The sequence below is a fragment of the Trachurus japonicus genome, chromosome 3, assembly GCF_045865225.1.
Source record: "Trachurus japonicus isolate A0001 chromosome 3, Traja_1.0".
NCBI classification, from domain to species: Eukaryota; Metazoa; Chordata; class Actinopteri; order Carangiformes; family Carangidae; genus Trachurus; species Trachurus japonicus.
Window position 1 is genome coordinate 12,487,084 of NC_140909.1, and position 16,877 is coordinate 12,503,960.

Genomic DNA, 16,877 nt, shown 5'->3' on the forward strand with positions numbered 1-16,877 from the left:
ATCTGTTTATCTGCAGCCCTTCATGCCGTTCTCTCTCCTCATTGGATAAAAATTGTAGGATACAAATCCAAGATGGCAGCAGCATGAGGGCAGCAGCATGATGGCAGCACTTTTGTCGTGTGTTACTGTTGTTTTGTCAGACTTCTAGTATCGTAAAACACTTTCATGGAAGCCTTTCTGGAATTGCTGACCGCATCAACTCCTGAAGGTCTGTGTGTTGTTCATATAACTGCTTGGAAATTGAGCTAGCCCACTCCATTCTGATCCAAAGACGGATTGACTGAGTTTTGGCCTTCTGAGGTAGGCCACCGGGAGCTGTAGCAGTGTGGCTAACCTTGTAGCCTAGAACTGCAATATTGCAGCACAGGGAGCACCTCTGAGAGTGGGGCCTGAAAAGATTGCTGAGTTACAGCTGGACTTTACATCCACCCTGTCCCGCAGCCTGAGGCCTCCTCCTCCTCTAACTCCTCCAGCCTGGTTGCCATCAAGCAGCTAGTACACAGGAGCTAGGAGCTAAGCACCAGTCCTGCATTAACCACCAACCAGGAGCTAACCATCAGGCCCTGTGGCAGCTAGCTTCCAGGAGCTAGACACCAGCCTTGCAGTAGCTAGCATTCAGGGGCTAGACACCAGCCCTGAAGCAGCTAGCATTCAGGAGCTAGCCACCAGCCCTGCAACAGCTAGCATCCAGGAGCTAGCCACCAGCCTTGCAGTAGCTAGCATCCAGGAGCTAGCTACCAGCCCTGAAGCAGCTAGCATCCAGGAGCTAGCCACCAGCCTTGCAGTAGCTAGCATCCAGGAGCTAGCTACCACCCTGCAACAGCTAGCATCCAGGAGCTAGCCATCAGCCCTGCAACAGCTGGCACCCAGGAGCTAGCCACCAGCCCTGCAACAGCTAGCATCCAGGAGCTAGCCACCAGCCCTGCAACAGCTAGCATCCAGGAGCTAGCCACCAGCCCTGCAACAGCTAGCATCCAGGAGCTAGCTACCAGCCCTGAAGCAGCTAGCATCCAGGAGCTAGCCACCAGCCTTGCAGTAGCTAGCATCCAGGAGCTAGCTACCACCCTGCAACAGCTAGCATCCAGGAGCTAGCCATCAGCCCTGCAACAGCTGGCACCCAGGAGCTAGCCACCAGCCCTGCAACAGCTAGCATCCAGGAGCTAGCCACCAGCCCTGCAACAGCTAGCATCCAGGAGCTAGCTACCAGCCCTGAAGCAGCTAGCATCCAGGAGCTAGCCACCAGCCTGTAGTAGCTAGCATCCAGGAGCTAGCTACCACCCCTGAAACAGCTAGCATCCAGGAGCTAGCCATCAGCCCTGCAACAGCTGCACCCAGGAGCTAGCTACCAGCCCTGCAACAGCTAGCATCCGGGAACTAGCCATCAGGCCCTGTGGCAGCCAGATTCCAGGAGCCTGCTCCTCCAGGTTGACTCTATATCTCAATTATTTTTATTTTTATTTTTATTTCCTTTTTTTATCTATTGATTTTGAAGCTGACCTAGGCAACCGATGAAATACTTGAACAATGATTTTATCAATTGCACTATCCCTGGTTGTTTTGCTTTTTCCAGGACCAGTTATCCACAATAGCGGTGGTGTACCCAGCCAGGTCCCCCACAAACCCCTGTCTCTACCAAATACTATAACAAGCACCTGGTCCTTACAAACTACCGATTTATCTGTGGGATTCCTGATGTTTTCTTGTAGGGCAGTCGTAGATAGATTTACGCATCTTCGGTCATGGTGTATTCTTGTTTTAAAGAGATGTTTTACTTCTACTGAGATTGAACTTGACATCACAATGCCAAATACTACTGTTAATGGATCATCTCATAATATGAAACGAAGAATTTTTATTTTGCTTTTACTCTTGCTATCTGGTAATGTACAGCCCAATCCAGGTCCTGTGTTAAATAACGTTAGCACTCCTGAGGTATTCAGAGGGAGATCAGGCCTAGGATTAATTCATTTAAACATCAGGAGTCTGCTCCCAAAACTTGATGCTGTCAAAATCTGGGTAGAGTCAACAAATGCAGACATCCTTATTTTATCAGAAACTTGGTTAAATAAATCAGTTTCCGACAAGGACATTGCTATCAATGGGTATAATATCTTCCGGTGTGATCGCCCTCGAAAAGGTGGAGGAGTGGCTATATATATTAAAAGTAGATTTCATGTTACCTTGTTATCCTCACTTTCCATTGTTAAACAATTTGAACTCCTTGCTCTGAAGCTTGATTTCTCTCATGGTCAATCTCTAACAATTATAGGTTGTTATCGACCTCCCTCTGCCTCTCAAGAAGCTCTTGCCTCCCTTGCTTCTTATTTGTCTGGGTTTAGTTCCAAAGAGCTTCTTCTAGTCGGTGATTTAAATCTTGATTGGTTGACTGCCTCATCTGATAACCTTAAAACTGTGTGTGATTCACTTAATCTAACTCAATTGATAAATTCATCAACTCGACCCAACGTTAAAAATCCATCAAAATCTTCCCTACTTGACCTTATCCTAACAAATGCTCCTCATAAGTACACGGACGTAGGTGTTTTCGCCAACGATCTGAGTGATCATTGCACCATTGCTACTATAAGAAACTCCAAGCTTCCAAAACCAAAGCCCAATGTTATTTGCAAAAGAGATGTTAAAAACTTTTGCCACTCAGCATTTATGCATGATCTAGCAACCGTTGAGTGGAGTAGAGTTGCTTTGTTTGACGATGTAGAGTTGGCTCTCGAATATTTTTATGATGAATTTCAACGTATAGTCAACAAACATGCTCCTTTTCGAAAATTCAGGGTGAAGGGCCGAAATAATCCTTGGTTTTCCTCCGAGATTGGGGATCTCCTCAAAGAGAGGGACACTGCCTGGGCCAGGGCCCGGAAATCAAAGGCAGAGGCAGATTGGCTTAGCTTTCGCCAACTCAGAAACAAATGCACCTCCCTTATTAAGAGTGCAAAATCTAACTTCTACTTAAATGAATCCATAAAAAATATCAATGATCCAAAAAAGTTTTGGCAAGTCATAAAATCTTCTTTAAATCATGTGACAACCAATAACTTGCCGAGCTCTTTAATCACTCAATCAGGTACTTTGTCTGATAAGTCGGCTATACTAAATTGCTTTAATGATCATTTTATTTCTGCTGGATCCTTGTTTGAGTCGCTAAATCCTGATCTGACGAACGCTGGGCTGGCCAGTGTTATCACACCTTTGAGTGATCCCATCACTTGCCCATTTGAATTTAGGTCTGTAGCTGTCTCTGAAGTACTTAATGCGCTAAAGAGACTGGATACAAGTAAAACAGCAGGACCTGATCAAGTAGAGCCGTTTTTTCTAAAACTGGCCGCAGATTTTATTGCTGAGCCCCTCTCGCATATTCTTAACCTGAGTCTTATCAGCAAAAATATCCCCAAAATCTGGAAGTCGGCCTTTGTTACCCCCCTGTTAAAAGGGGGTGAACCCACAAATGTCAACAATTATAGACCAATTTCTAAATTGTGTATTTTAGCTAAATTGTTTGAGAGGATTATCAGTGACCAACTAAAAGATTTTTTAGAATCAAATAATATTTTATCTCCTCTCCAGTCTGGTTTTAGAAAACGGCACAGCACTACTACAGCTACGCTGAAGGTTTTAAATGATTTGATTGAGGCAATGGACAGCAAAAAATACTGTGTTGCTCTGTTTATCGATTTATCCAAAGCATTCGATACAGTAGACCACAACCTGCTGATACAAACTCTACATCACATTGGTTTATCAAAGCATGCAGCTGCCTGGTTTTCCAACTACTTATCTAATAGAACACAATGTGTTCAGGTAGCTGGATCTACCTCCTCTTTTTTGGACATCACCAAAGGGGTGCCCCAAGGTTCTGTGTTGGGACCCATTTTGTTCTCAATTTATATCAATAATCTGTGTAATAACTTGTCAAATTCAATGTATCATTTGTATGCAGACGATACCATTGTTTATTGCTGTTCAACCTCTCTCACTCAGGCACTTGAGTATTTGCAAGTTGCTTTTAGTGTCATCCAGTCGCGTTTAGATTATCTTAAATTGGTTTTAAACACAGATAAAACAAAGATCATGGTGTTCTCTCTTGCAAAGGTGCTACCACAGAATATTACAAATATCTTAACAAACAAAGGAAAACCTATAGAGCGGGTCTTGAACTATAAGTATCTGGGCTTTACCTTAGACCAGGAGCTCTCATTTAAAGCCCACTTAAACAAGCTGGTCACTAATCTTAGGGTGAAACTTGGGTTTTTGTTCAGAAATAGAACCTGTTTCTCCCTCAAGGTTAGAAGAAAATTAGTGACAACAACCTTCTTGCCTATTCTTGACTACGGTGATGTACTTTATTTGAACGTGTCATCTAAATGTCTCCAGCCTCTAGACACTGTTTTTCATACGGCATTGAGATTTGTCACAGGGTGTAGTCGTCTCACCCATCATTGTGAGCTGTACTCAAAATCAAATCTGCCCCCCCTTAGTGCACGCAGATATGTACATTGGTTGACCTTAATTTATAAGGCTCTTTTAGGCTTGATGCCTTCGTATTTGTGCATATTACTGCAAGAAACAAGCAGTAGTTATGTTTTGCGCTCTTGTTCAACCCTTGTTTTATCTGTTCCCCGGGTAAGGACTGAATTTGGGAAAAGAGCATTCAGCTCCGCCGCCCCTTCGGCATGGAACACTTTACAGAAAGAGCTGAAACTCGCTAAACTAATCCCACTTGGAGCCTTTCGCTCTATTTTGAAAGATAGGCAGCAGAAATTCACCCAGCAGTGCCTGTGCTTCAAATCTTAAATTATTTATTTTGTTGTTCCAATTGTTGTATCTGAAGTTGTAAAACTCTGTATATTTTCTAATTGTTATTCTTTGCATTTCTGTGTTGACATGTATTGCTGCTGTACCGCGTGCTGCTGACCATTTTTGGCCAGGTCACCCTTGCGAAAGAGATCCTGATCTCAATGGGCTTTTATCTGGTTAAATAAAGGTTAAATTAAAAAATTAAATTATTTGATGTTTGTTTATTTTATTTCATGCCCTTGTGCTTTACTGGCTATGTATTTTTTTTTAAATCAAGTTTTCATCTCTTCAATCGGTGTCTGCATATTCATTTGTTTGCAATACTAAAGTAAAACAAATAAATAGGGTAAATAATAATAATGCATGTCTATTCTGTTTCCTTTTCTTCTTATCCCCACGTCATTTTATTTATTTATTTACCTTTTTTTTTTAAATATTGGTAATACTGCTCATATCCCTATATACAGTATTATGCATAATATATTGAGTATTATTTATATGACATTATATGGAGCAACTTTCTGATGTTCTCTGTACATTTGACTGTTCAAATCCTTTTCAAGTTTATAAAAAACAAACTGATGCAAGTCTGATATGTTGGAAACTGTTATTGTCACCGCCCAAAACTGGTATTAATGTAAACACATTTGCAGCAGAGTACAGAGTGTACTTGCTGCAAATGTGTTTACATTAATACCAGTTTTGGCATTATACAACGTTGTATTCACAAACTATTGAATTGGTGGAAAACAAAAACTGCCGCATATTTTGTTGAAGTTTGAAGTGAACATAGATACAATGCAACAAACTTACCTTTAAAAACCTGCAAGTCTTCAAAAATGTTAACAAACAGTTATTTTTATTTCACAATCTGAAAAATGACATGTAAAGTTTGAGAGGCCTTTATGAGGGACCAGTGAAACTCAAGACAAGGACAACAGTCAGACTGCAACGACCCCACAAGGAGGATCTGAGTGATGGTGTATCGTTAATACACAAAGTCTACACAAAATTCTACAGACGAAACTTTTAATCTTCAACACATTTGAAGCAAAGCAGCGTCTGGTTAACCCAGTCGTTTTGGAAACTAAATATACGTATATAGAGAGAACAAGGAAGAAGCATGGAAAAAAAACACTTTGCCAACTCTTAAGCATGTGGGTGGAAATATTCTGCTTTGGGTTTGAGTGGCAGCCATGTGACTCAGAAAATGTTGCACGGATGAAATGGAGAATTGATTCCACTAAATATCAGCAGATTCTGGATAAAAATATCCTCCAGTCAAGAAAGTTAAATGAAAAGGAATCTGGCTCCTACAACAGGACAGTGATCCAAAGCACACCTAAACATCCACCTACCTGAAGAATGTGCAACAGCCCTCACAGTCCCTTGATATCACATCATTGAAAATCTGTAGGTGGATCTTAAACATGCTGTGCAAAAAATAATCTAGGATCTAGAAGTGAGAGAAAGTTGCGAAATCTTATTATCCCACTATTTATTTATTTTTTACCAAGGTGTGTGGGGTACATGCCTCTGACTTAGTGCCCAAACTTTTCATTTCACCGTATAGTAGCCTACATTTGGTGAGTGACACAGTAGCCACAGAACCAGCAGGAACAATGAAAGGACCCTGAAACTGAAACATGTCAAAATGTCCCCAGTGTAAGAGGTCTATGACATTTCAATAAATCACTACTGCTAACAAAAATGCACAACAAAGCAAGCTAAAAAAAGAAGAAAGAAACAAAGAAATACTAATTAAATAGAATAAATACCCTTATCTTGTTTAAAAAGCCCAAAGTCACAAACAAAGCTCAGCACAGAAAGAATTAAATTTGCTGTATAGGCCTCCTATCATCCTAAAATCTTGTGTCTACAAAGGATCATCCTTGGATCCTTATAATCTTGGCCTTTGCTGGGTTTGACCTCTTGCTGACCAAATGAGCACAGGAGGCAGCTTCCTCAGCTTCTGCAGTGTTTCCTGAGGAAGATGCTACTGTAAAATGCAAGATTTGATAAATATCAGATTATTTGTGGGTATAGTCGATAATCTAGATACAATAATGAAAATACAAGAATAACACACGTAAAAAAAAATCGTTTTCATAATACATTATTTTAGTGGGAGATGATTTAAAAGGAATCAGTTGCTCGTTGGGACTTTTATTGTGAAATCAGGTACACACGCCTACCGGAAAAAAATAACGCGCGAAACTCCACAACAGTGGAGTATCAGCAGAGCTGGTACAGGGCTGAAAACACCGTGTTCAAGTTGTTATTAGGTTGAAAGTAGGCTGAGCTGTCCGCAAAAACTCGTATCGCAAGTTGAAATCTTGTCGGTAAATGTCGTGAGGACTTGTAGCGGTGGCGTAACGTCCTCAGCAGCGGCTCGTCGATTATTCACGACAACTAACGAGGTAAAAACTATTGATTGTTGTAATTTTCACGTTCGTCGTTCAAACCATGTAAACTACTTAACTGTGTGCTCGTGTCGGGACTCTTTTTTAGACAATGAGATAAGCAAACAAAACACTAGATATTAACAGTAGTTTAAAAACGAAAAAAGTTACACACGATGTTTGTGTTTCCGGTTGGAGCTTTTCAAAATAAACCCAACTGAGCGATAACGATTGGTGAAGGTGGAGGCCAAGAGATACTAATTTTTTTTTACACGAGCCCTGTTTATATCCTCATAAAACTGTAAAGGCAACGAAACTGAGAATATTTTGTGTCAACACTAGTAGGCTAACTCTTTCCGGCCGACGCAGTTTATTCAAACACGCAGCAGGGAGGAGTTCATTTGTTTTCCTTTCTTGTCCAGCAGCAATGGACCACGAAGATGTCCTGCTGGGTCCAGAGGAAGACGCTGTCACGACTGACCAGCATCCCAAATACCAGAGGAGTCTGAGGAGCCTGAACCTGCTGGCCACCAGGTTTGTCAAGCTACTACAGGAAGCTGAAGGAGGGATGCTGGACCTCAAAGAAGTGAGTAAACTGTGACCCCTCAAACACTTACTCAGGTTTCTTTTCATTATATCATCCTCTGATATAACAGATAAGAAGATAGTCTGGATCTTCACCTGTATTGAGAGCAAACACCTACATAACAACTGGATGAAAGTTCTTGTAAAGTCATTAGAGCTGCAGTGAGGAGTAGGTTTTTGATTGACAGAAAGTGAATGAGTCATTGATGCTTTTATTTACATTTATTTGCATAGTTATTTTTCAAGGATAAATGCCAAACATTGTTTGGTTACAGTTTCCTGAACGTCACAGATTTCTTTATTTTATCTCTTCAGGCATTTAGTTTGATAAGACATTTTTCGATGAATGTTAGTTTTGAGCTGCATGAAGATTTTTGCACTAAATTGAGATATTATTATGTTGACAAATGACTAATGAGAACAAATTAAGGACCCCCTTGAAAATGAGATGCTACATCTCAAGGGGCTATCCTTTAATAAATTAAACTAATGAAACTAATGACAATTCGACTGATGAATTAAATTTAACAAAGATTTTGTTTCTGTTTTAGAAACTGAAGTCGTCAGGTTTTTACGTCATGTTATATTTCATGTTATATTTCAGTAAAATCTCAAAAATTACATTACATAAGTAATGTTTTGTGTTAAGCAACCACAAGTGCTTTGACTTGGCTTTGCCTTTTGATAATCACTGTAAGTAATTCCTTGAGACTCCAAGATCATAGACCGTGAGCCCATTTGAGAAACAAAACATGTTATAGGACGAGAATAAGTAGTAGGCATTAGTTGGATAAAGTGTTGTGTTTTATTGTTGTTTTTCAGGCTGTCAACATCCTGGCTGTTGGACAGAAAAGGCGAATCTACGACATCACGAATGTGCTGGAAGGCGTTGGTCTCATCATGAAAATATCCAAGAGAATTGTAAAGTGGACGTAAGTTTGTTTGTTTTAAACCCTGCTGCATTTGTGTGTTTCAAGAGTGTAGTGAGAAATATGTCACAGTACATATCACAGTATAATCCATATGCTTTTTCCTAAACAAGAGGTGCCATGCCAGAAGACGGTGCAGCAGAGTTCACCAGCAGAGTGACACAGTTAAAGTTTGAGCTGGCGGACTTGGAGCAGCAGGAATACATGTTGGACCAGCAGAAGTTCTGGGTCGAGCAGAGCATCAGGAACACAAGAGAAGACTGCAGCAAATATCCTTTTTATGATGCCCTTTTAATTTGATAATTTATTCTTTTCTACTTCAGAAATGACTTTTCCTGCTTTTGGCTGTAAAATCTTTAGTGAAAACGTGTTGTTAAATCAGATTTAGATGTGGGTTATTCCTTTTATGGCTTAAATATGGTATTATATTGTTTACAGCTGTAATCAAGTTTATTTCTAACTTTAAGGAATGCCTTTTATTATTAATGTCTGTGTCATGCAGTAAGTAGCTCATATAGATCACTATTTGAAGTTGAACCTTAACTCAGATCAACTCTGACCTATGTGAATCATGAAGATCTCTGCAACTGCTTTAGTGGTAATGTATATATTCATTCTCCTGTTGTTCTATAGACAGAGCTCTGCTTTTTCTTTTTTTCTTTTTTGAGTGACACTTCATCCTTTTTTATTATTATTATTATTATATTTTTTCATATTTGATCAACAGGTTACGAAGTATACATACATAGAACTCAAACCCCCACATCTCACAGAGGATAGATCAAATAAAACACACAATAAAACAAGCTTGACAACATAGAAAAATGTTTAGAAAAGCAAAACACTTCATATCACAATTTCCAATCCTAAATGGGAGCTGGTCCCTTTCACAGCAATCAGATAACCAACATAATATCCAAACACATACCCCTTTTGGGTGCTCTGCTTTTTATTGTGGTTACATTTTAATTACACAGAGGAAACCTCCTCAAAATCTCCTTGGCACATTTCCTCCTGTCTGTCTGCTGCTTTTTATTGATGTTCCTATAGGAGAGAGAATCAGTGTAGACCAACTTGTGAAACAGCTGAACCATTAGAGTCAGAGATTCAGAGTCGTAAATATCACACATCTGTATGAAATCATCATCATCATCAGTGTTTGCATCACACAACAACACACAGTAGTTTGTTTTAAAACTGATATAGGCATCATTCATTTGTCTTTTGACTTTTCAGTTTTTGTCTCGTGTCTTTTCAGACCACACACTCTTGGCAGTACGAGCACCATCTGGCACACAGTTAGATGTTCCCATTCCCAAAGCTGTAAGTCCTGCTGCATCACTGGAACATACTGTTCTGTTTTCCCCTTTGCTGCTGCCTTTAAAATTCAGATGGGATGATTTCCTGTGTGTGTACATCTTCTTTTTTTTTTTTTAGGTTCGGAACAGCCCGGCCAAGTATCAGATCCATCTGAAAAGCTTCTGTGGACCAATAGACGTCGTTCTGCTTAACAAAAGCTCTCCCAGCTCTGTTCCTGTTGTACTACCGGTCCCGCCACCTGAAGAAATTTTGCGAAACGCTAAGTTGGCCATGTCCCCTTCAGATGTGACTGAAAACAGTACTGCACCTTATCTGGCTTCAGCTCACACTGGACATTGCACTAAATCAAGGCAGACTCTGATGGAGGACATGCAGCCTCCTCATTCGTCATCATTAATACACGCTCAGCCCAAAAGAGCTTGTCTTCCTCAGTGTGAGTATTTTATTTTGTGCAGTTTCTGTTGATAGGGAAAAGAGAAACCTAACAATCCATTTTTAGCTTGAAATCCATATAGATCCAAAGTCTACATCAGATTATGAGTTTGAACTTTATTTGTCGAGTGTTTTTATGCAGACAGGCAATTAGACTCCCATTTCTCTGTTCTTACATACATTACATAATGTCCAGGGAGATGCACATGGGCATACAGCAAAACTAAGGACTTCAAAGCTGAGCAAAGATAAATAAACATGAAGATATGGCCATTATGTAGATGCATGTAGGTTAAGAAAATAAGATGAGCACATATAGCAACAGCTTCTGGCAGAACATACAATATAGCATAACCAGAGCTCCCTATCTGAGACACAAATGTCATGTTCTTCCTTCACTCGCTGATGAAATTAGTTTATCGATTATATATCACAGTGGTCAGAAGTTATGTGGTGTCTTGTGAATTTTCCTTTTATACACATATGTGTGCTCATAAAATAATGTCATAATAGCTCATGCATGTGTCTGTCGGTGTTGAGGGCCTTTACATTAATTTAATTTACATTAAATTAATTAATTTTTTGATGTTGTTTTTTAGGGCAAGATTTATCAAAGGGGCTGAAGGAACTACTAGACCCCACCAAAGGTGGTACCTTGTTATTGATGTATCATTTTCTGTCATTTAATTCTACTGGATGCTAAAATTTAATTATTTATCCTCTGATTTTTGCAGAAATAACAAAGGCAAATCTAATCACAAAGCTTATGACTGCTGAAGGTAAGTTCACTTTGTTTTCTGACTTCATATTATGTTGTTGTTTGCAGTATATTTATATTAATCACATGCATACCCTTGCTCATCAGTTTTATCACCACTCTTCCGTCTATCATCGCAACCATCTGGACAAGAGTAGGCCTGCAATCGGGATGAGGGCGAAGGTGCAGTGACCTCATCCCAATGCTCAATGTCTGACCATGAGCTCCTGGTAACGATTCCCCTCTGAAAATGTACATACAAATCTGATTTTAAACAGATGTTTCATTATAACAAATAATAAACTAATGATTTTAAATATTGTGTCTACTTCATTCAAAGGTTTTCCACTTTTTACACACAGAGGAAGGTTAATATTCAGTCTAAATAACTTTAAGTGACATTTATATTATGTAGGAGTGTTCACCCATGTATAGTAACTAAAATACACATTTTTAGTCTGGCTATTAAAAAAATCCAACTTGATTATTATGTAGGCTACATACTATACCTCCGTTATCTGTCTATGTAACTCAAAACATACTAAAAAGTGACTTTTATTTTTTGGGGGGTCAATGATTTTAGCACAGCCACATATCTCCCACCCTGGCTGCTATATAAAAGCACAAATCACCAAGGATAAAATTCAAGGATTATAATTTGACACAGCTACAATGACTTTTTAAAAACAAACTTTCTTTCTTTTTTAACAGCTGTCTAAACATTAATAAACACACGTCCTCTTATTTCAACAGTGACATTACAATACTATTGCCCCGTTTACATGAGAGGGTTAATTCCGAATTAAAATCATTTAATTCTGAATTAAAGTTAATTCCGCTTTAAAAACATCATGTAAACGTGGTATATGTGAGGAACGTGTAGTCTAGTTAGTAGATGTCAAGTTAACAATGGTTGCTACCCAACACGTTCGTTGTTAACCCACACGTTGCCATGGCGACGCGTGTTTGCATTCCAAACGGACAACAATTGGCTGCTGCGCGAGCGTTCGAGACGCTGGAGAACACTCTTCTGACTGTTCGTACGATGGTGAGCAAAGCGTCGTTTACATGAATGTGTCACGGTCAATGTTTGCTTCATCAGCGGGCTAATGACAGTAAAGAGCTAGAGTTAGCTCCCCAGCAGTTAACCCTGAAGCTAATTCATGAATTCATGGATATTATATGGGCAGTAGTTTTGTTTTTAACCCGTTCATCTTCCTCTGCCGACTCCTCGTTCAGCCTCCTAAAAACAAAGGCACAGGTAAAAAGCCTGCAAAGGTGAGGACGCCCACTCTGATAGATGGCCTCACCAAGGATGAGATGTCCAAGGAGCAGGTCAGGAAATATGATGTGTATTTAAAGTGCATGTTTAACCACACGTGGAACAGTGAAATACTACACAAGAGTCAGGTCAATCAATAATCAGAATCTGTGGAGCTGAAAGACATCCTGATTTTGGGTTTCTAGTGTGAGATGAGTCAAGCTCTCAAAGCACTGAATGCATGTTCATTCCTTGTCCCTGTTAAGCTCCAGCCAACCTGTTTATAATGCAAGTTTTTTGGTAAAAGGAAATCTGTACACAGATAGGAAAAGCTCATACACAGATATACAGCCCCATCAGTATTAATTTCACAGATTTACCTCCAGAGCTACAGAAACCATTATATAATGTTTCCACTGGCTGAGTGGCCCTTTGGGTTAAAAAATGAGGCAATAAACTCCAGCATTAGGCTGTTAATTAAAAGCTACTGGACATGAACATTGTCTGGCTGAGATAGTCCGGAACCGAATTTATATATATACACTATATCCCTTTATTTTCAGCTTGAAGAGCACATTGTGCGCCTTCGAGAGGAGCTGGATAGAGAGAGAGAGGAGAGAAACTATTTCCAGAAGGAGAGGGATAATATCCACACCTTTTGGGAGGTCACAGACAGACAGCTACAGGAAGTCAAGGCTGAACTTCAAAACCTAGAGAGGGACATCGAGGAGGATGAAGAGCGTCATCAAGTAGAGATCAAGGTAGGATTAACACAACATGCATACATACTGTGGCTGCACAGTGGTCAATAGATACTTCACACAATGATTGAATGGGATTTGCCAACTACAGTACTAGGACCCCAGGCCATAAGTCATTCATAGGACTGTAAATCGTACTCAAATCCAGCAATTTATACCACTTCTGTTTATGTGATGTGACATTTGTGTGGTGAGTCATGTCATCACAGGCTCTTACAAAGAAGTGAGAAACATTATAATATTTATCTTGTAAGGTAAACTTCACAGTACATACTGTAAATACAGGTGTGATGAAACACCACTGGTTTTTCATACATATAATCGACCCAAGAAATAGCAAGATAGTTTTCGGCCTTTCCCCCCCTGCTTGTATAAGTCTCTGCTTGTATAAGTGTAAGGATGACAGGTTTCTCCCTGAAGCGAGAACAAATCTCCACCTCTTTTGCTGTTAAATCTCTACAGATAATGTCACAAATATAATGTCACCCACATAAAAAGAGCCTATTAATATTATTGCTATGAGAGGTAGGCAAGCTCAGGATAAAATAAAAAATAAAAATGCAAAATCATCCTGCCTCCATGGAAATGAAGACACATACTGTATTTTGGCACATTAAAGAAAGAAAGAAAAAGATAACAGGCAATGAAAGATTGGTTGATTTACTGGCTGAATTAATTTTACTTTTGGCTACCCCCCCCCCCCCCTCCCCCACACTAGGTGTATAAGCAGAAGATGAAGCACCTCCTGTGTGAACACCAGAACACGATCTCTGAGTTGAAAGCAGAAGGTTCAGTGTCCACTGAGGTGCTGCAGAACGAACAAGAACAACTAGAGGCTGGGCTTCATCAGGAGATGGAGGCCATCATGGTCGACATGCAGAGGCTCGACGATCACAAGATCTTCAAGGAGCTTGAAATGGTTTGTAGAGCGCAGCCAAAGACCTGCAAATTCAGAGTTTCTGTTGACCTTGATGCATGTCAATAAGTAAGCCTTGGTTGTTATGTCAACAGAAACATGACGAGGAAATGACTAAAACAAAGGACAGCTGGGAGAAACGAATCTCCGGTAAATAACTTATTATTGCATTTTGAGTTGAATTTAACCCCCATGTGCTGCCGAAAGCAAACTGTCAGTTGTATTATTGTGTTGTGATTTGAATAGAAGTCGAATCTGAGTATAAGGAAAAGATGAAAGTGCAGCAAAAAGAGCTGGACAACATAAGGAAAAAGGAGACCTGTGAAAGAGAGGATCACTGGAACCGCCACATCGCCGGTCTCATAGCGGACCACAACAAAACTTTCACAGATGCTAAAGAGTTTGTTAATCTCATGAAACACGATCTGGATACAAGCAAATCACTCAAGGTATAAGTCCACACATTCGGCATCCTTGTCACAATAAACACAAATACATTTTAGTTTATGGTTATTTTCATTATAGAGGAGTTGAGTTATTGATAAATTGTTTGGTCCATAAAATAGTGAAAAAAAAGGCCATTTATTCTCACCGGATCCCAAGATGATTGCTATAAATGGCTTTTCTTGACTGATTGATTGATTGATTGAATTTATTTATTTAAAACAGGGACAATACACAAAAAAAACATTAATCTTGTAAAACAAGAAGAGATGCTTTGAGCCAGGTTATAGCAACAATTGCTAATTTCCGCCTGTAGTCCCTGGGCAGGTAAAGTGCTAAACAGATACAATATTAAGATTAATTGAAATAAGACATAATAACCATAATATTTAAAACATTGACAGAATGCACTAATAAAAGCAGGGAAACAATAATAATACAAAATATGATCCAAACACAAACTTTTGAAATGTTTTCAAATTTTAGAAGGTGTGATGTGATTAACATTCTTGACAATAAATAATTTTGTGTTTTATTTGCTTCTCTCAGGCACAAATTAAAGAACTGGAGCTGAGACGGAAGAAGAACCAGGAGGACATGGCCCGTCTTTTGCGTGATAACAAAGATCTCGCTGAGTGTCTCTTGAAAGTTAAGGAGGAAATTGCTGAAAAAGAGAGAAAAACAAAATACTATGGAATGAAAAAGGTAGTGTTTGTGTCTGTCAATTACAACTTCTTTCATTCATATTTGTTGCTGCCAGTTCAGTAACTTACATGTTGGATATACGATTGATTTGTGACACTTTTATGACAGGACACCAATGAAAGGATAAAGAAAAAGGAGTTGAATGAACTAAAATTGCGACACAAGGACCTGGAGGAGAAGTTCAACAAGGTAAAAGTTACAAATTAAACTTTATTCTAAGTGAAGCTTTTATCACCAATTGTTGCCCTTGGTATCTTGATTCATATATGCATTGTATGTTAGCCCAATGTTTTGTGTACCTGTGCATAATTAGCTGATTTTTATTTTTCTGTTTGCATGTGTGTCTGTCACACAGCTTCAGCTGGAAAACGAGGAGCAGTACAAGACGTACTCTCAGACTATTGAGAAGGTGCAGCATAAAGCAGATCTGCAGGTCACACAGATGGAGAGGGAGCTGAAGGCCCTGACCGACAGCTTGGAGAAGACGCAGGCTCAGCTCCACTCGGTGCTGTCTGCCTCTAACTTGGACCAAATTGCCCTTAGCGGGGTCACAAAAAAAATTGAGGTACTGCCACGTGTCCTCCTTTTGTTCTCCTCTACAGTCATTTGTATTCTTGTTTGCTGATGCCATTTATTTTATGCGTGTTCCCAAGTTGTCTGTTTGTACCTGAAAGAAACACTTTTCAACTTGCAGGAAAATCTCGACTCTTACAATAAATCCATCAAGAACTTACAGTATAAGAAAGCTCAGATCTCCAAGGTGAGTAGTTCAATTCTGCATTTGATTGACTATGACATTTAAACTACATTACTACTATTTATGTAGTTATATTCATATTTGTGTGAATTGATTTTGTGTCCAACAGGTGCAGAAGGATCTGCTGCTGAGCTTCGAGGCAAAGCAAAGGGCTTTGGGTGTCCCAGTGGAGGAACCTTGTTCCTTTTAGAGCAGCCTCACTGGGGAAAGTCTGGGACTTTCATCTTGGCTTTACCCTAAAATGAGAGGCATTAAATCAAATACAGCAAGTCTCAATTTCTTTACATTATGTCTCATTAGGATATGACGTGTTTGTAATATTTTCCTTTGATTTAAATCTCGATGTTCAGCAATAAGACCAAAGATCATTGTGAAACTGGGAGATAGAGTTACATTTAGATAATGTTAATTGCATGAAATGGCCTCTATTTATACCCATTTAGTTTAAAGATCCCCCGAGGAGTTTGCTTTTGGTTATAAAAGAATCTCATATTAATGTGGATGAATCTACGTTACCCACACTTAAGTTAATGTGTCCATTTTCAATAAATATATTGTTTTGTCTTTATAGTTATTTTGATATTATTATTTAGTGGTTGACTCGCCCAGCATTTCCTAGTTTCGGTTTCCCGGACGCTGCCCGGCGGGTCATGGGTATAACGCAGCCAGATCGCCGTTTATGGTCGGAACTACGATGGTATCTGATCGTCTTCGAACTTCCGACTTTCATTCTTGATTAATGAAAACATTCTTGGCAAATGTTTTCGCTTTCGTCCGTCTTGCGCCGGTCCAAGAA

General features: G+C 39.5%; 2 protein-coding genes across 3 annotated transcripts; both read left to right on the plus strand.

Annotated features, from left to right (window-relative positions):
* Positions 1–7,005: 7,005 nt before the first annotated feature.
* LOC146989680 (transcription factor E2F4-like) lies at positions 7,006–11,654 on the plus strand. Of its 2 annotated transcripts, none has more exons than XM_085762440.1 (10): positions 7,006–7,232; positions 7,640–7,800; positions 8,622–8,731; positions 8,842–8,997; positions 9,283–9,326; positions 9,987–10,051; positions 10,166–10,481; positions 11,080–11,127; positions 11,215–11,259; positions 11,346–11,654. In XM_085762440.1, exons 2-10 carry the CDS (start codon positions 7,642–7,644, stop codon positions 11,393–11,395), a joined length of 993 nt encoding a protein of 330 aa, XP_085618566.1. In that variant the 5' UTR covers positions 7,006–7,232; positions 7,640–7,641; the 3' UTR covers positions 11,396–11,654. The 2 variants fall into 2 exon arrangements, with proteins under 2 accessions (XP_085618566.1, XP_085618576.1); XM_085762450.1 differs by having other exon boundaries at positions 7,014–7,232; positions 7,637–7,800.
* Positions 11,655–12,226: 572 nt separating this feature from the next.
* drc4 (dynein regulatory complex subunit 4) lies at positions 12,227–16,543 on the plus strand. Its single transcript, XM_085762463.1, has 11 exons — positions 12,227–12,285; positions 12,477–12,572; positions 13,062–13,259; positions 13,978–14,178; positions 14,271–14,325; positions 14,422–14,624; positions 15,169–15,324; positions 15,433–15,513; positions 15,680–15,889; positions 16,019–16,084; positions 16,191–16,543. The coding sequence occupies exons 1-11, from the start codon at positions 12,283–12,285 to the stop codon at positions 16,269–16,271; spliced, it is 1,350 nt and encodes a 449-aa protein (XP_085618589.1). The 5' UTR covers positions 12,227–12,282; the 3' UTR covers positions 16,272–16,543.
* Positions 16,544–16,877: the final 334 nt, after the last annotated feature.